The sequence below is a fragment of the Lampris incognitus genome, chromosome 1 (genome assembly GCF_029633865.1).
Source record: "Lampris incognitus isolate fLamInc1 chromosome 1, fLamInc1.hap2, whole genome shotgun sequence".
In the NCBI taxonomy this organism is placed as follows: domain Eukaryota; kingdom Metazoa; phylum Chordata; class Actinopteri; order Lampriformes; family Lampridae; genus Lampris; species Lampris incognitus.
In genome coordinates, this window is record NC_079211.1 from 105,196,931 (window position 1) to 105,215,243 (window position 18,313).

Consider the following 18,313-nt stretch of genomic DNA (forward strand, 5'->3'; position numbering starts at 1 on the left):
AATACAGATTTTTTTTTTTTGTTACATTTGCTGAAGTAGAGAGTCGGCTGTGTGGCCGGAGCTTTCAGAGGATTCAGCAAAGGTCTCCAAAATTGGACCAAAAAGTGTCAAGACTTTACTTACTGCAATTGACCACAAGCTCCATCAGATATCGCAGGATCTCTCTAGTTCCAAAGTTTGTTTCCCTGGTTCGTTTCCAAGGTTTATTTCCCTAGTCACAGCCATTGCTGGATTTCCATAAGGCTAGCATGTCTATGTGACCCTATCATGAAACTATGCAGGTTTTTAATGACAGAAGTGACACCCTTGATGCTGTGCACAGAACAAAGTTTAGGTGATGGAAACTGCAATGCACGTGTATGGCGTGGGGGAATGTTTTCTTTAAAATCACATCTACCCCTTCTTTGTTACCAGACACAACTGATGCCCCATCAAAACCAAATCCAAGTTTTGCAGATAAATAGCAATGCTGTGATTTCCAGTATCTGATTCTGGATGTCGGGGGTCGTAAGTTTCCCATGTCTAGGTCATTCCTCCAGTCACTGTTTTATTTCTGGCTCGTAGTTAGAGATCAGATGAAATGATTAACAAGAAGATGCCTCTTTTCAGCGCTTCTTTTCACGATGCCCATGCAACAGGATATCCTGTTTTGCACAGAATAAAATGAGGTCTATTACAACTTTAACATGCTGTCCATTCCTTTCCACAAACGCCCTGTTGATAGCATCATTGTTCAGCCGGTTGATAATATTTACCCATCCTGGCTGATGGTTTTGTTTATATCCTTCGGTTCTGCCCAGTGCTGTGGCATGTGCCCTGCTTTGTTTCACCATGACTTTTTTTTTTCAATTTATTTTTGATTTTTCCCTTTTTCTCCCAATTTAGTGGCCAATCGCTCCCTCTTTTACTTCAAACACCCACCCTCGTACTGCGTGGAGTGGCATGGATTCGTCTTGCCACCGGCATGGATTCGTGGCATGGATCCAGGCCGAACCACTGCTTTTTCCGCCCCCCTCTCGAAGACAGTATTGCTGCTTCATCGAGTCCGGCCATAGTCGGATCTGACGAGACCGAGGCGCGAACCCCGGTCCCCAGTGGGCAACTGCATCGACACAAAGCCGATGCTTAGACCGTTATGCCACCGCGTACTATCGCCATGACTTTTTTAACCTACACTAAGTAGTAGGAGTTTGCATGTTCTCCCTGTGTCTGCGTGGGTTTCCTCCAAGTGCTCTGGTTTCCTCCCACAGCCCCAAGACATGTAGGTCAGGTGAATCGGCCGTAATAAATTGTCCCTAGGTGTGAATGTGTCGGCCCTGTGGTGGCCTGGTGGCCTGTCCTGGGTGTCTCCTGCCTGCCGCCCAATGACTGCTGGGATAGGCTCTAGAAACCCCGTGACCCTGTGTACGATAAGCGGTTGGATAATGGATGGAAGTAGGAGTCCTCTGTTCCTCTGCAATGGTGCAGCTGTACACTGAGTGAAAGAGGAGGGGCTGCTTGCAATCTGGCGTTTGTGAAATGCACTGCCAATCAAAAAAATCTGACTTATCAAGAAGGTAGAAACAAGAATTATTTTATTTTTATTGGTCACATAAGTTGAAACAGTATTCATTGACTGCTATTCACTGGATGAGCCAGCAAAAAGGGAAGCCTTCTGATTGGATGGGCCTGAGTGCCAAGTGGGTGGGCCCAGGCCCACCTAGGCCCACCCACAGCTACACATCCAGTTTGGACATGTGTGGAGTAGAGATGCTGGGTATACTGAGGGAAGGATGCTGAATATGGAGATGCCAGGGAAGAGGAAAAGAGGAAGGCCAAAGAGGAGGTTTATGGATGTGGTGAGGGAGGACATGCAGGTGGCTGGTGTGGCAGAGGACAGGAAGAGATGGAAACGGATGATTCGCTGTGGCGACCCCTAACGGGAGCAGCTGAAAGTAGTAGTAGTAGAAAAGGTTTTTTTTTTTAGGGAGTTGTTCCTTATGGGATGCGAAGTTCTAATGACAGGATGTTGTGTTGCTGTAAAGCCCACTGAGGTAAATTTGTAATTTGTGATATTGGGCTATACATATAAAATTGCCTTGACTTCTTGGCTCAAGATGATGTGAACCGCACTTGCTGGGCTATTTGTTTACATAGTCAAAGATGCATTAAGTGCTTTGAGCAGGAGACAGGCTTATCACTTCTGACAACTACATCTCTAGGCTATGAAAGCACATGTTCTTTGTGTTGTTGTAATGAAATATCAAAGTCAGAATGAACAACAAAAATATTTGATGCAGTAAAGGGAAGCTGTCGATGGGGGATGGCAGCTCAGCCTGTGATGTGACTACTGCGCATGCGCACATTGCTATGACAATGTCCATCCCTAATATCTTACTCCTTTATAAAAATATAGAAAGCAGACTGACTGCCAATCTCTCAGTCTTTGATTTGTATTTACTGATTTTGTTCCATTTTTCTCGGTGATGGTTAATTATTTGTACTTAAAAATGCACTATTTCGATTTTTTTTCCCCCCAATATTTCAGTGAATGGCAATGATCGCTGAGCTAACATAAACATTTACTTTGCTATTTAAATGTGTGCCCCCTCACTTTAGCTAGCTACTGTGAACTTATGCTAACATTATAGCCTCCAGTAGACCACATTACACCCATTGCTCATTATGGCATCTATTAGTGTTATATTAGGGTTAGAGTTATTGAGTTTTATTAAGTTATTGCTAGGCTATTAATTCCTTCCATAATGAACCTGTGTGTGTGTGTGTGTGTGTGTGTGTGTGTGTGTGTGTGTGTGTGTGTGTGTGTGTGTGTGTGTGTGTGTGTGTCTGTGTCTGTGTCTGTGTGTGTGTCTGTGTCTGTGTGTGTGTGTCAGGTCAGGGTGTACAAAAACTTGGCAGGGAGAAGAAAAATGGTGGACACCAGGACATTTTTTGTAGGCTCAAAACGCCACTGTGTAAGTAGGAAGACCCCAGTAATATTACAAATACAAGTTGATGAAGTCCTCATAGAAAATGAGTGAGGGACTAATACAGATGTTCAATAATTGTGCCATTAGGCAACAGCAATAAAACAATCTGTGGAGGGCAGCAGCAGCAGCACACAGGGGGATAGAGACAGGGGAGTCTCAGGTAAGGTTTCACAGTAGTAGTAAGATACTTGTATGAGAGACCCTGTCATTTTGTGTAAACAAGTTACAGAAAAAGTGAAAATGGACATGGATGCCTACTAAAATGTTAAATATGTATAGCGATGGCCTAAAAGTGATTCATTAATACATATTTCAAGTTACTATTATTGGTTGTGTCTATTACAGCAGATAATTTGATATACGCTGGTGATATTATTGATGTTCCCACCAGAAAATACTCTTGAGAAAATTCCATGTTTGTGCCCCCCCCCCGACCCCCTTAATTTGTAATGAGAGCTGCACCCTTGCCTCTAACAGTTTTGTATGCTTTTGTATGCAGTTTTCTCTGGGAGTTAAAAACCTTTGTTTTGGAACAGTACTTTTGTATGCCTATTGAGTTCTACTATATGTGGGCAGCACGGTGGCCCAGTGGTTAACACTGTTGCCTCACAGCAAGAAGGTCCTGGGTTCAAACCCCAGGCCATCCCAGGTCCTTTCTGTGTGGAGTTTGCATGTTCTCCCCATGTCTGCGTGGGTTTCCTCCGGGTGCCCCGGTTTCCTCCCACCATCAAAAAGACATGCATGTTAGGGTTACTACTCCTGTCTGTGTCCCTGAGCAAGGCAATGGAAAGCAGAACTGGAGTTGGTCCCCGGGTGCTGCAGCTGCCCACTGCTCCTATACAATAGGATGGATTACATGCAGAGAACAACTTCATCTTAACCTACAATGACAAAATAAAGTGGCTTTCTATATCATTAAAATGAAAAAAAAGAGAAGGATGAAGGAGAACTTGCACAGAAGGTACCAGTCAGCATCTTTCAAATATCCTCCCATATTCCTTATCAACGACACAGGCAAAGTTGACGCAGGTGTGTTTGGGAAAGCTGGGTTGAGATTCATTTTTTTAGACACTGACTTGAGGTGCCGGTCAGCGCGTAGCATTACATAGGCTGTGATGTACCTTGTTTTTCCTGGGGATTGGTACCGGTCTGAGAACCGTTACCCTGCATTCTTAACAAGAAGTATTCCCGACAATCTATTTTTTTCAATCTACACTTTTGCCGCCCACATATTAGGCTTAAACTTACAGACCACCATACTGTTATTGAAGGATAAAGACTGTAGCTCTGAATTGCAAACTAATCCATGGTGACTTTAAACAACTCTACTGATTGACTCAGTAGTGCTTACTGCTCTATTGCGGGGGAAGTAAACGGTGCTCGGCTGGCTAACATCTGGGGGTTGTGTTTACATATCAACATGTAACCTAAACCCCTGTTTCTCCTGTAGGCCTCCGATCAGTTTGTTGCCTTTCTGTCTGAGAAAAAGAAATGGGCCCTTTCCCTTTACAGGAAAGCTCTCATCCAGCAAGAATTCTGCAGGGGGACATCGTCTCCCGTGCAGTGAACTCTACTTCCACGCCGACTCCTGAATGATGCTTTACTCCACAATGAGCTCTGCAAGCACGGTGTCAGGTGGGACTCGGGATCAGAATGTTTTATTTGCCAAGTATCTTTTCACATACCAGGAATTTGACTTCACACATTGCTCACATTGACAAGAACAAAAAAAAAAGTGTGTATATATATATATATATATATATATATATTATTTTTTTTTTTTTTTTTTTTTACTGTTATGGACTGGCGGCCTGTCCAGGGTGTCTCCCCACCTGCTGCCCAGTGACTGCTGGGATAGGCTCCAGCATCCACCATAATGGGTAGATATATATATAATAATATAATATGTGACATATCTAGGATAAAAAATAACTGTTTACCACATATCTAAGATAAAAAAAATAGCTGCATGTGATTTGTAATAATCATACATTCTACACGGGTAAGCCCATACATTGTATATCTACATTTTGTTGATTATTAGCCTAATATATAAAGACAAGCCTAATGATTGTAAATAATTAAATTATTTCCCACACTCTCTGGTCATACTGTTTATGAAAACGAAGATGGACTGGTTGAAAGAGGACCGCTGAACTTGACAGGATGGTGCTCTCCCATCGTCTCAGATAAGGGGTTTACCATTAGTTGCGCACAGTAATCGCCTCTAGCCGGTTCAACAGCCTGGCTCCGTAACAGTTTGCAGAGCTGGTTGGAATGAAATAGACAGCAGTGAGGGGCTCCCTCCATGTTTTGAATCTGCACAAGTTTGTCACCAGTTCATCACCGAATTACCTTTTTTCTTTTTCTTTTTGTTTTTTTTCCCACTTTTTCTCCCCAATTGTACTTGGCCAATTACCCCACTCTCCCGAGCCGTCCCGGTCTCTGCTCCACCCCCTCTGCCGATCCGGGGAGGGCTGCAGACTACCACATGCCTCCCCCGATACATGTGGAGTCGCCAGCCGCTTCTTTTCACCTGACAGTGAGGAGTTTCACCAGGGGGACAGAGCGCATGGGAGGATCACTCTATTCCCCCCAGTTTCCACTCCCCCGCGAACAGGCGCCCCGACCGACCAGAGGAGGCGCTAGTGCAGCGACCAGGACACATATACCCATACCCGGCTTCTCACCCGCAGACACGGCCAGTTGTGTTTGTAGGGACGCCCGACCAAGCCAGAGGCAACACGGGGATTCAAACCAGCGATCCCCGTGTTGGTAGGCAACGGGATAGACTGCCACGCCACCCGGACTCCCAAGGATTTTGTTCTTCATCGTAGCTTCGATTTGGACGTGAGATCTGACAACATGGAAATGCTGTTCTGTTCCCTTTCTATCGCTCTCCTTCACTCTTTTCTTCTTTCGTGAACTCCTCTGTCTCATACACTCACGGCACCGCGGCGTCACCTCTTGAACCTTCTTACTATTGCCTGTTTGTGATGTTGGTGTTCTCTTAGCAACTGAGACTTACAACTCATTTTAAGTCACTTTGCAAAAGGGAGGGACCTCAATGCCCGAAGTCTAAAAAAAAAATCACTGTAAAAAACACGTTTGTTGGTGTGTTATGGAAGACATGTCGGGTTTACCGTGCAACGTGACAACCCATAAAATGTCCCAATCCTAAATCTCGATATAGATGTTCCCTGTTCGGCGGCTAAAAATACTTTGGGTGGGAAATATTAGCACGAGCTGAGGCAGGCCTGGCCGTTCGGCGCAGCACAACTTCTTTGTATAACTCGTCCGTTCTGCAAAAACATCAACTGTTCTGCTTTGCTGCAGAGTGCAGCATAGCAGAACATGATGCTCTAGCAGTGTTTGCTAAACATGCCAGTCACAAGGGGCGTACGGGAAGGACTACCCATGCTAAACGTTGTCCGAAATCCCCGACTCTGTCCGTTAGCTGTTGTTTTAAGTGATGATTACAAAATGGTATGGGGGTCCCGGCTGCCTGATGTGGGTGGCTTGCGATACTTAAACTCAGACATAATTTGAACCAACATACCAGGGGAATTAGTGCCACATTTGTATGCGAATGCATGGGAGCATGTATGATTGTGCTCGTACGCATGTATTCAGACACACACACACACACACACACACACACACACACACACACACACACACACACACACACACACACACACACACATCACGGAGAAGCGTTTGTCTGCTGTGTTTCATAGTTTCAACGGCCGCACCAGAGATTCTGGAGATATTGTTAAAATCATAATGCTTGTACAGCTGTCTGACATGGCTCCCGCCCTGCCGAATTGGTCACACTCTTTTTCAAAGGGACCTTTCCCATGATCCTCGGGGTGGGATGGGGTTGGGGGTGGGGGGTTGAGCCGTGTCATGGATCGTAGAGGTGGACAGTAACTGAAGAGGGGTACACTAGTTGCGGCACCTGAGCGACGCCTCCGCCGCCTGAAGAGATATTTATAGTCCCACCTCTACTTTTGGTACAAGTTCATCGTTGCAACGCAAAGTCAAAAGAAATTCAGATTCAACTGCAAATTCTTGCTGAACTTCCGCCATGCTGTTGCGCTGCCCTTCAACTGTTTGGAAAATTCAAGTTTTGTCCCAAAGGAAGGTATCAATACATATAAGGAATTGCCTGTTAATGGATGGGTTGAGAAATAGTTGAGTTTTGTGTCCCAGTATTTAGATTCGATTCAACTGTTGAAGGTTAAAGACGGTTGTCAGCAGTTCTAACCCTGAATAGAAACGCGTGAAGGTCAACGTCCCAGTGGTTCTCACTGTAGATCAGAAAAGGGAAAAGAAGCAAAGGAAATAATAGCATCAAGTTCAGGGAGAAAATTCCCCTCTCTCTTTCTTTCTCTCTCTTTTTCACTCTCTCTCTCTCTCTCTCTCGATTGCCCTTTCATTGTTTATTCACGAAATGTAAGTTGCCCCTTGACCTTTGAGAAGATTATGTTTGCGGTGGCACGGTGGGGGTGGGGTGTGGGGGTCACACAGAGTAACGTGCATCTGCCTCTGCACCCATTATCCAGGCAATAAATTGCCACTGTGAAAACATCTAACTATTAAATATGACAGACGTCGTAACGAGATAAGGTTCGGCATGTCACCTGACACCGCCGCGTGAGGCCCTGGTCTATGTGGGGCGCTCAGCCAGCTCTCCTCATCCCTGCTCAGCACCCTGCGGGGGCGCTGAACCCCAAATCATCAAGGCTGTTAAATAATCCTGCACAGCTGTAGCGGGCTGCGCGTGGACTGGAAGGTGTGGGGGGGGGGCATACCTAATTCACCACTGCAGTGAGAACTGCCCCATCCCCACTAACTATCGATGTGCCTCTGAGCAGGACAATGAATCCCTACCTGGTACAGGAGGAAAGGGTGGGGCTTTTTAGCAAACCCTGACCTCTGACCACGCCGTGGAAGAGAAGTGAAAAGAGAATGGATGTATCCAGATACTCCGCTACATACTACATACATACTACATACAGCATACTGACAAGTCTACATACTGTTTAGTGTGCTATAGTCCATCAAAATAGGTTTAGTGTTCAGTGTAATTCTATTATAATGTAGCGATCACGGATGACTAGACTCGCTAGCCCTTGGCTAACGGGTCGGACCCTTTAGGTGGCTGGTTAGCGCAGTCGCCCGTGGTGCGGGCGCCCTGGGTTCGCGTCCCAGCAGTGGCGGATTCCCGGCTGCCCCCTGAATTTACTACAATACTATCCTCAATAACTAGCAGAGGTGACAGCTCGTGGATGCGGCTGTTCAGACACGTCACAAATTAAAGGAAAAACCTGTATGCTCAACCCCTACATTGAGGGGGTCCGGGGGCTCTGTTGTGCTGTGGGGGGCATTTTCCTGACATGGTTTGGGTCCACGTGTCCCCTTAGAGGGAAGGGTCGCTGCAAATCAATATAAAGTTATTCTGAGTGATCACCTTTATCCTATGATGAGACATTTCTATCCTGATGGGAGTGGTCTCTTCCAGGAGGACATTGCCCCCATCCACATGACACGAGGGGTCACTGAATGGTTTGATAAGAATTACAATGATTTAAATCATATGCTATAACCTTCACAGTCACCAGATCTCAACCCAGTTGAACACCTATGGGAGATTTTGAACCGACGTGTTAGACAGCGATCTCCACCACCATCATCAAAACACCAAACACGGACGATGTGGACAAGTGGGTGAAGAATCTATCAGACAGACAACTCACCCAGGCGGAGAAAGACATCCTAACTAAGGGACTGAATTTTTCTGTCAAGCTGAGGCAAATCCCGATAGTGGAACTGATCACATTCATGGAATCAGCGATCTGTAAAAACAATATCACGGACCCGGAAGTGGAGCAACTGCGGACAAAAGTTTCCATCCGTCTCAGCACCAACATCAGTAGAGATGAGAGGAAAGCTCTCACAGCTCTCAGTAAGGACAATAGCATCATCATCCTTCTGGCAGACAAAGGCAGATGCACTGTTTTATTAAACCAGACAGACTATCATGAGAAAGTTATGACGTTCCTTAGCGACATAAATACTTATGAGCCCCTGAAACGAGATCCAGGTAGTGGTTACAAGAAAAAGGTGATAGATTGTCTGAAGCTGTTAAAACAGGACAATGCTATTGGCAGAATTTTGCACCACAGATTATACCCAGGGGAAGCTACACCTAGTCTGTATGGGTTACCTAAGATTCACAGACAGGACTTGTCATTATGGCCTATTGTTAGTATGATTAACTCAGTGACTTATAACATCTCTAAGTTTCTGGCATCTATTCTTAACCGTTGGTAGGCAGTAATGAACGTCACATTCAGAACACTACGGATTCTGTAGATAAGATGAGGGACATCATTATGGAGGGGGATGAAACAATGGTCTCTTATGATGTTATGTCTTTCTTCACATGCGTTCCTGTTGATGAAGCAGTGGCGGTAGTCTATATGAAATTACAGGATGACCCCACCCTTAGCAATAGGACCACCCTTAACACTGACCAAGTGTGTCTGCTCCTGAAGTTGTGTCTTCAGTCAGTGTACTTCACATACAGGGGGCAGTACTATAGGCAGAATCATGGGTATGCTATGGGTTCCCCAGTTTCAGCTATAGTGGTCAACTTGTAAATGGAGGCAGTGGAAATGAGGGCTCTGAGGTCCTGTCCAGGGTCACCACCTAGCCATTGGTTAAGATTTGTGGACGACATGGGTTAAAATTAAATCTCATTATGTAGCACATTTCACCGACCACATTAACTCTGTGGACAACCACATCAAGTTCACCAGGGAGGATGTGAAAAATGACAGGTCAGCCTTCTTACACTGTGAAATTGCAACTGGTGATGGGGGACATTTGATTGTTGATGTTAACCGTAAACCAACACATACTGGTCACTTGAGGTTTGACTCTCATCATCTACTGGAGCACAAACTAGGAGTCATCAGGATGCTGTACTACCGAGCTGACAACGTCCCCACCGACACAGCGGTCAGGAAAGGGGATAAATCCCACATTCAACAGGCCCTGGTTAAGTGTGGTTATCCTAACTGGGCGTTTGTCAAAGCCAGGAAGATGCCCAAACAGTGCACCAGCCGATCCAAGAGAGGAGATGGACCAACAGCTGTCTAAGCGTAAACCAGTGGTGATTCTGTATGTGGTGGGGGTGTCGGAACAGTTGAGACGCGTATTTTCCAAACATCACATCTTAGTTGCTTTCAAACCCCAAAACACGCTGCACCAGAAACTGGTCCACCCCAAGGTTCGGGTCCCCCGGCACAAACAGAGCAATATAGTGTACACTCTTAAGTGCCAGGAGGATTGCCATGACCTGTACATCGGAGAAACTAAACAGATGCTGGCCAAGAGGACGGCACAACACAGAAGAGCTAACACGTCAGGCCAGGACTCCACAGTCTACACCAGCAACAGGCCAGTGGCCACTCTTTCAAGGATGAGGATGCGCATATCCTTGATAGGGAGGAACACTGGTTTGAATGGGGAGTCAAAGAGGCCACCAATATGGAGAGGAACGACCATCCCTGAACCGAGGGGGGGGGGCTAAGTGTACACCTGTCGCCATCTTACAATTCTGTGATTGCAACTATTCTGCAATCCTCTGTGAATAGTAAACATGGCCATTGAAACTCTAGTTAATAATCACGCCTATTTGCATATGAAACCAATCATTGGTTTCAGTCATTATACATCTATATTGTTTATAAGATTGGGAATACCTGCAACCAGCTGAGACTGATGATGAAGTCACTTAGATGAGTGATGACACGTTTCTCCCACTAGACGTTGGGTCCAGATGAACTGATTCACCTCTCTGTGACCAAACAAGGGAATATCTTCTGGGAGAAAGGTGTTCATTCCTCCAGTAGAGTTCAGACTTATAGAATCTATGACAAGGAGCACTGAAGCTGTTCTGGAGGCTTTTTGGGGCCCAACACCTTACTAAGACACTTTATGTTGGTTTTTCTTGTAATTTGTCACCTGCCTGTATATCTCCATGACAAACACGCAAGGTCGCCATTTTCTTCCAATATAGTGTCCAGTAGATTCATATTAGATATTTCAGCAAGAACGGTCCAAGCACTTTGAGAACACTAGATTTTTTCATATTACAAACATTTTAATCTAGTTCACTAAAAATGCATATTATATATGTACTATGGCTGTAGTATAGGTATTTGGACATAATTAATTTCTCTAAAGGGCTAACTGAACCATCAGGCTGATGAAAATTCAACAGCCTGCATCCTCTGTAGCTCAGATGTTCATCTGTAGATTCATCTTTTCTTAGTCCAGAAACAAAGCCTGTTAATAGCTCTCCTATTAGCACGCCAACTTTAGTCTAATTCGTTTTACTACAGTGGAGATCAGGAAGATGCTACAAATTCTTGTGCAAGTGACTGAAACAATGGCTTGAACCTGCGCTGCTACAGAGGGAGTGGGTGCAGAAAATTTGACAGTTGGATGGGTTGGACTGGAAGGTAGGGACGGATGAAGGACTGATGATGTACTGGACCATGGCACAGCAGTTCATAGGCTCAGTCAGCCTGCAGCATGGCAAGACGCCCTGCTGAACACCAAGTGAAGCACAACGTTTTTCTGTATTATGACCCAATACTGATTCTCCATATGGCATTTAAATATGCTCCACAAACTGAGACCAAGAAGGAGTTCTGAAGCGGCAGCGGCGAGGAAGGCTTGGTCCAGTGGTGACATGTGCTGCTGAAAATACACCAGCATCTCTGCTTGCCGAGGCAGTTTGACAAAACAACAGTGGGAGTTGAGGGGCCACAAATCCATGGTGCGTCCTGGTCAGACGGACTCGGCCGATTGTTTACCCGACACATTGGTTTATCCTCTGTATATTATCAGTTGTCCCAGGCACAACCCTAATCTGCTCTTCCCATTAACGCATGCTAATATGGCGCTGCTTCCATCTATACGCCTGCCAAGCCTCCCGCTGACGACTTGTCAGCGTGCTGGCCCGCTTACAGCAGCAAAGGCCAGGCTTCCATGGAAAGATTTGAGCTTATTAGTGTGAGTTGGGGGAGACTTGAAAATTCTCAAAATGTGTGAATTTCACAGACAAGGACAGCACGCTGTGACTTTCCAATGCCGGGATGTTTGGGTTTAGTCAACCGTGCAGATGGAAAGTTCTCCAAACCGATGATGAAACATTCAACATCGAACTGATAGTAAAACACTGAATTGATTCATTGTTTGGAAGTTATTGCACACAGACCACATAAAAGCTATTTATAGAGAGTTGATGCATGTTTTATGCTGCGTAATTTGGCCAATACTGACCAGGCTCTCTGTTGTACGTAAGTAAGTAAAGTTTATTTAGAACAGCGCCTTTCACAGAGCGAGGTCACAAAGTGCTTCACAAAAATTGTTAAAAATGAGACCATAACAACAATAAAAAAGAAACAAATTATAAAACATAAGCAACAAACGACCGTAAAAACAAACAAAATTACAAACACTGGACAGCACCAGGTGAGACAAAGGCCAGTTTGATTAAAGTTGGTTGCCTGTTTGAATGTTGCAGGGCTTTATTCACATGTATCTCTGTGACTCTAAGGATTCTTGTTGTTGCTGTGTATTTAAAGTATGCTGTGTTGAAAAGTATGTCTGTCTGACTGTCTGCATGTCTGTCTGACTGTCTGTCTGTCTGTCTGTCTGTCTGTCTGCATGTCTGTCTGTCTCTCTGTCTGCATGTCTGTCTGTCTGTCTGTCTGTCTGTCTGTCTGTCTGCATGTCTGTCTGTCTCTCTGTCTGCATGTCTGCCTGTCTGTCTGTCTACATTTTTGTCTCTCTGTCTGCATGTCTGTCTGTCTGTCTGCATGTCCGTCCATCTGTCTCTCTGTCTGCATGTCTGCCTGTCTGTCTGTCTGCATGTCTGTCTCTGTCTGTATGTCTGTCTGTCGCTCTGTCTGCATGTCTGTCTCTGTCTGTATGTCTGTCTGTCGCTCTGTCTGCATGTCTGCCTGTCTCTCTGTCTGTCTGTCTACATGTCTGTCTGTCTGTCTGTCTACATGTCTGACTCTGTCTGTCCGCATGTCTGTCTGTCTGTCTGTCTGTCTGTCTGTCTGTCTGTCTGTCTGTCTGTCTGTCTGTCTGTCTGTCTGTCATGTAAGCATGTCTTTTTCCTCTGATAGGCAAAACCACATATGTGGTCCATGTCATCACAGCATGTCACTGTGGTCATGTGTGACTTTCACATCGTTACTTCAACATTTTCTTTTTGCCGTGGTCCTTTATAGGCTGAGCAGGTTTTAATACTCACACTGAAGTGAACCCCATTTGAAACTTATTGCATAATTTATAAAGTAATTCGGTGTCAGCATGTCAAGTGAGGGTTGTTTTTTTTGTTCCTCCACATTTAGAAAAGAATTCCTCGGAGAGCAGCGACACCTCTACAAACAGTGGAGGGGTCATGAACCTTTTCATATATGTTGTATTGATTTGTAACAGGAATGTGTGTCTTGCTCCACATTAGACCCAATGTGTCGGGTCTGACCCATCAGATCTACAGGGACACAGGGATCACAGGAGTCTTAGTCTCAGTCCTTGTTTTAGGACTAGCTAGTGTACAGATCTTAGGGCTTTACCAGACATGTTTGGGAGAAAGACCATGAAACAATTTCAATATCAGTACAAAAAAAATCATAAAATCTGTCCCAAAACTGAATGAATTTGTGCTCCAGGGGATCAGACTGTCGTTGGTTTTACCAAAACCACAGAAAATCCAGGTGTGAATGCAAAGAAGATGCATGGTAGATCTCACCAGCCAAGTCAGAACTGATGGACGAGAAATTCAGCCACATCAAAAAGTCTCGCGTCTCCAATCTGCATACAGCGACAACATTGTTGTTGCAACATTGTTGCAACATTGTAACAGAAGTAAACTGAAGCGCGTGGATCAAACCAAGAAGTACACACATCCAAAAGGTGGCAGGCGGCTCAGACAGTTACATACAGTACTTTCTAATAATAGACCGATTTATCTCAGCGGAAGGTCTTAAAAGCCGCTGACGACTCGGATCAGATTTTTAAAATGTTTATGATTATTAAAGATGTGTGACTTAAAAACAATAACCGAAGTTTTAATTAAAAAAATATTTAGTATAATCGAAAGTGCTCGATAAGCTCTGTCTGACGCGCTGTAGTGTGTCTGGGAGGACAGCGTGGGAGTGGTCCCATCACAACCACGTTTGACGGTGACGTCAGCGACAGTTAGCCATGCTGAATGGTGAATTTTTTTAGATTTTTTTCCCCCACTTTTTCTCCCCAATTGTATCCGGCCAATTACCCCACTCTTCCGAGTCGTCCCTGTCACTGCTCCACCCCCTCTGCCGATCCGCGGAGGGCTGCAGACTACCACACGCCTCCTCCCATATATGTGGAGTCGCCAGCCGCTTCTTTTCACCTGACAGTGAGGAGTTTCACCAGGGGGACGTAGCACGTGGAAAGATCACGCTATCCCCCCGTTCCCCCTCCTCCTGGAACAGGTGCCCCGACCGACCAGAAGAGGCGCTAGTGCAACGACCAGGACACATACCCACATCCTGCTTCCCACCCGCAGACACAGCCAATTGTGTCTGTAGGGACGTCCGACCAAGCCGGAGGTAACACGGGGATTTGAACCGGCGATCCCTGTGTTGGTAGGCAACGGAATAGACCACCACGCCACCCAACGCCCAGAATGGTGAATTATAAAGAAGAATACATGGGAGTTAAATCTATATAATGACGGATGGAGCAGGCGAGGTTGCCCCCTGTAGTGTTTTTCTCTCAGGCCACCACGTGGGTCTCTCGTGGTTGTTGTGTGCAATGGAAAAAAGTGCGTCCCATTCACTCCCTAACGTTGGTGGTCTGTTTCTCTATTTTCTGTTAAGCATTAAATTAGGTCAACCCAAAACGCTTCTTATAATGATGAATAGCTTGACTTCTTTCTGTATCTAACGTTAATAACCCTGGGCTTGTAGTGTTTCTACTTTCATCACCGGCTATCGTTGCATACCAAAGACGCAAGGACAGGACACTGTCTTGCCGGAGTGTGGTAAGGACGTGTATCTGATGCAGGCGTCTCTTTTATTCTAACTGGCACATCAGATGGCAGGCATTGCGTGACGTCAGCAGCCTCCATCACTGTCCTGCCTCAGCGGGTAGAATATGTCCGCTCCAGGACACCGTAGCTTACAGTAAGAGGCTGATTAAGACAGTACGTTCAATAAGCTTTGAGGGCCTTTGGGATACTTACGGTAGCATGAAGTCGCCCTCTGTTATTCATGGCCAGGAATCTGTTACTGTAGACCCCTTTGATGCCTATGACCCCCTGAGACACAGCGAAGAGCTCCAGGACGCCTGAGGAGATGAAGAGTTTTATGATGGTTACCCTCATTGTTTTAGACATCTTCTGTTGTTGCTAAGCCACCATTTCTGTAGTCTAAACTTCAACAATGTTCTGTTCTGCTTTGGTTTGGTTTGGTTTGGTTTGGTTTGGTTTATAATAAAGGCACTTCCACACTGTCTCTGGTTCGACCAAAGACTTGTGGGTGGATAATCGTCAACGAACTCGTCCACACGGGCTGAATTTGGCAGTGGGTGCACGGTGACACCGCTTGCATTGGTGGACAAAATGAGATTATTTTGGATGAAAGTGGATCCGAATCCCTCAGCGAATACTGCCGAGCAGGGGTGTAGCACAAAATTCCGGACCCTATACATAAGCAGTCTCTGTGGGCCCCTTTCCTCTTTTGTCTCTCATGCGTCACTTTTTTGAGTTCTAGCACGCTGTATATTATTTACAATCACGGGACATTAATCTGTTTAACCTAATTTACCCTAATTTAACTATCTTGCAGTGACTGAAAAAAAAATGTGTGGTATCACTTCAAACTTTGATGCATCTTAGGGTACTGATGCTGACACCCATGATGCTTATCCCACAGTAAATGCCCACTGACGGGACTTCTTGTTCGCAAAGTCATGGATTAGATCTTTAAAGTCCAGTTGTTTTGCTAATCGGCTTTCAGTTGAGAGTAGTGCCGGGCTGTTCAGCCTCTCCTGGGACGCCGCTGATCCGATCTTTGCTTGAGCTTGTATCAGCAGTCACTCGTGACAGGACTAGATGAGCTGCATTGAGAGATGCTCGTGAGGGGCGGGCTAAACCATTTTGCACCTTTTGTAAGGGGTGAGAGGGGCCTCGGGGGGGGGGGGGGCTGCACTATTTTCTTTAAGTCCCTCAACCGGTGTACTGAGCCAATTTTAACTGAAGTGATGACACTAATTAGTTAGAAATAAAAACTTGCAAACCAAAACAAACTTTTAATTCCAGGCTTGCCGAGCCCCCCCCTCACCCCCACTACGACGCCCCTGCTGCCGAGGTGCCGCTGAGCAAGTCACCCAATCCTCACAGACATGAGGTTCAGAGACAAATTGTTGTTGAATCCTCCTCCACAACACAACGTGTTCCTTAAGAGGGACGAACCGCTGCAAAGTTAACTAATACAGGAGCATCAGCGAGCGATATGAAATCTAACGCCGCGTAATAAAATAACCCAGCAGTGCCCCATGCAGTCATCTCTTCTGCAGGAGCTGTGCTGGGTCAAATCCATCTAATCTGACAACTCTTACGAGGGCGACTCTGTAATGGAGGCGAAAACGTGTCGTCACGATAAGGCTTAAGACCTGACGACAGGACACAAAATAACAGGAGCCCTCGACGAAACAACTCGCGTTGATACTAAAGATAAAGAAAAATGTCCTCCTTATTTATTACAACTTTTCTTGCAGCGTCAAACGTCCCATGGCTTGTTACATTGTCCACACTGCACCCCCGATGACACGGAGGTGTAGCGGTGGTATTGTCCCTGCCAATGACAGCCATTTTTGGCGCAGCGTTATTGTGATGACAGTCGTGCTGATTGCCGATCCAAAACATCCTAGTCCCATAACCGCTGCACCTGTCACTTCCACAAATACCCTACCTGCCAGCATCCCAAAGAGACACAAACAAGGCATGTCAACCAGATGGCCCGTGGGATTCAGATATTCACCGGGTCATGCAGCCTAAGTTTAGGCACCGGGGTGTGTGTGTGCGTGCATGTGTGTGTGTGTGTGCGTGTGTGTGTGTACGTGTGTGTGTGCGTGCGTGTGTGTGTGTGTGTGTATAATCATTCCCAAATTTGCTTATTCGCCTAAAATGAATTAATAATGACAGCTGAGATTAATGTGCGTGGGAATGACTTAGTAACTATGTCCCTTTGCGCATGCACGCGGACGGCAGGTGAATAAAACGCAGTAATTGGACGATGTTTCGTGCGCAGGTGAACGCACTCACTCAGCTGGTTGGGCTCATGGCTGCCGTTGACTCTGCCGTCGGGGTGAATCTGCAGATGGAAGCCGATGCCGACCCTACAGTACAGTCTGCAAGTCCTGCGTCCCGAACCGGCTCCCTCCTCCGCACGCCGGCCGTCCAGGGAGACGTGGTGCTCTGCCCGAATCAAGTGAGCGAAGGTCAAAATAACGTAGAAAGGCGCATTCATTTTTCCGTCAAACGAAAAGAATAGGAGGGGGGTTGGGGGGGTTGAACGGGGTTCGGTGGACTTTGCTTAGACCACTTCTGGCATGTTGGCGTCGCTCTGAGGTCCGGCGGCGAGGCTCCGTGCGTCCCATACATGCCGGCGCTGGCTTGTGGGCATTATTATCCGGCGGGCGCAGGAGCCGGAGTTGTTCCGCCGGCACTGCGTGGGTTATTTATAACGCCAATGAGCTCACTTACTAGATGCATGCCTGAGCTTCAAAAGGACCGTGCTTTCATCCACGATCTTCTCGCCGAGATGCCGATGCCGCTCACCGCCGATCCTGACCGGGGGCGGGGGGGGGATAAAAATAAAAAATACACCGCGACCGACGGCGCAACCCTCCACTCCCAAGGACCTCATCCGTGCCGGGACGCGGCGCAGGCGGCGTTTTACGCACGGAGAGGCATGGTTTGATCCGCACTAATTATTCATGATATGACTGCAAAATGACAAAAAAAAGGGAGTCCTCTTTAGATGTGCCTTGAAACCCCTTCCCAAAACCGGAGACCTTCACGAAAAATGCGCAAGTGTGGGTTTACAATAGGTGATAGGGCTCCTCCGGTGTGCGTAAGGGAATCTAGCGCGGCCGTGTTATCCCTCCTGGTGTCGTTATAATCACCATCCTTACAGCATGGTGACTGAAGAGTAAGCCCAGCCGAACCAGTAAACCCTTATTCTGGGCGCAGGAGAATATGA

At 46.2% G+C, this 18,313-nt stretch overlaps 1 protein-coding gene across 1 annotated transcript in view; it reads right to left on the reverse strand.

Annotated features, from left to right (window-relative positions):
- Nucleotides 1-17,578, reverse strand: part of fgf5 (fibroblast growth factor 5) — a 55,106-nt gene extending 37,528 nt beyond the window's left edge. Inside the window, exons 1-2 of the mRNA XM_056278697.1 lie at nt 17,374-17,578; nt 15,292-15,395 (exon numbers count right to left, since the gene is read on the reverse strand). Coding sequence (XP_056134672.1) covers nt 15,292-15,395; nt 17,374-17,578 — 309 coding nt within the window. The remainder of the gene's footprint in view (nt 1-15,291; nt 15,396-17,373) is intronic.
- Nucleotides 17,579-18,313: the final 735 nt, after the last annotated feature.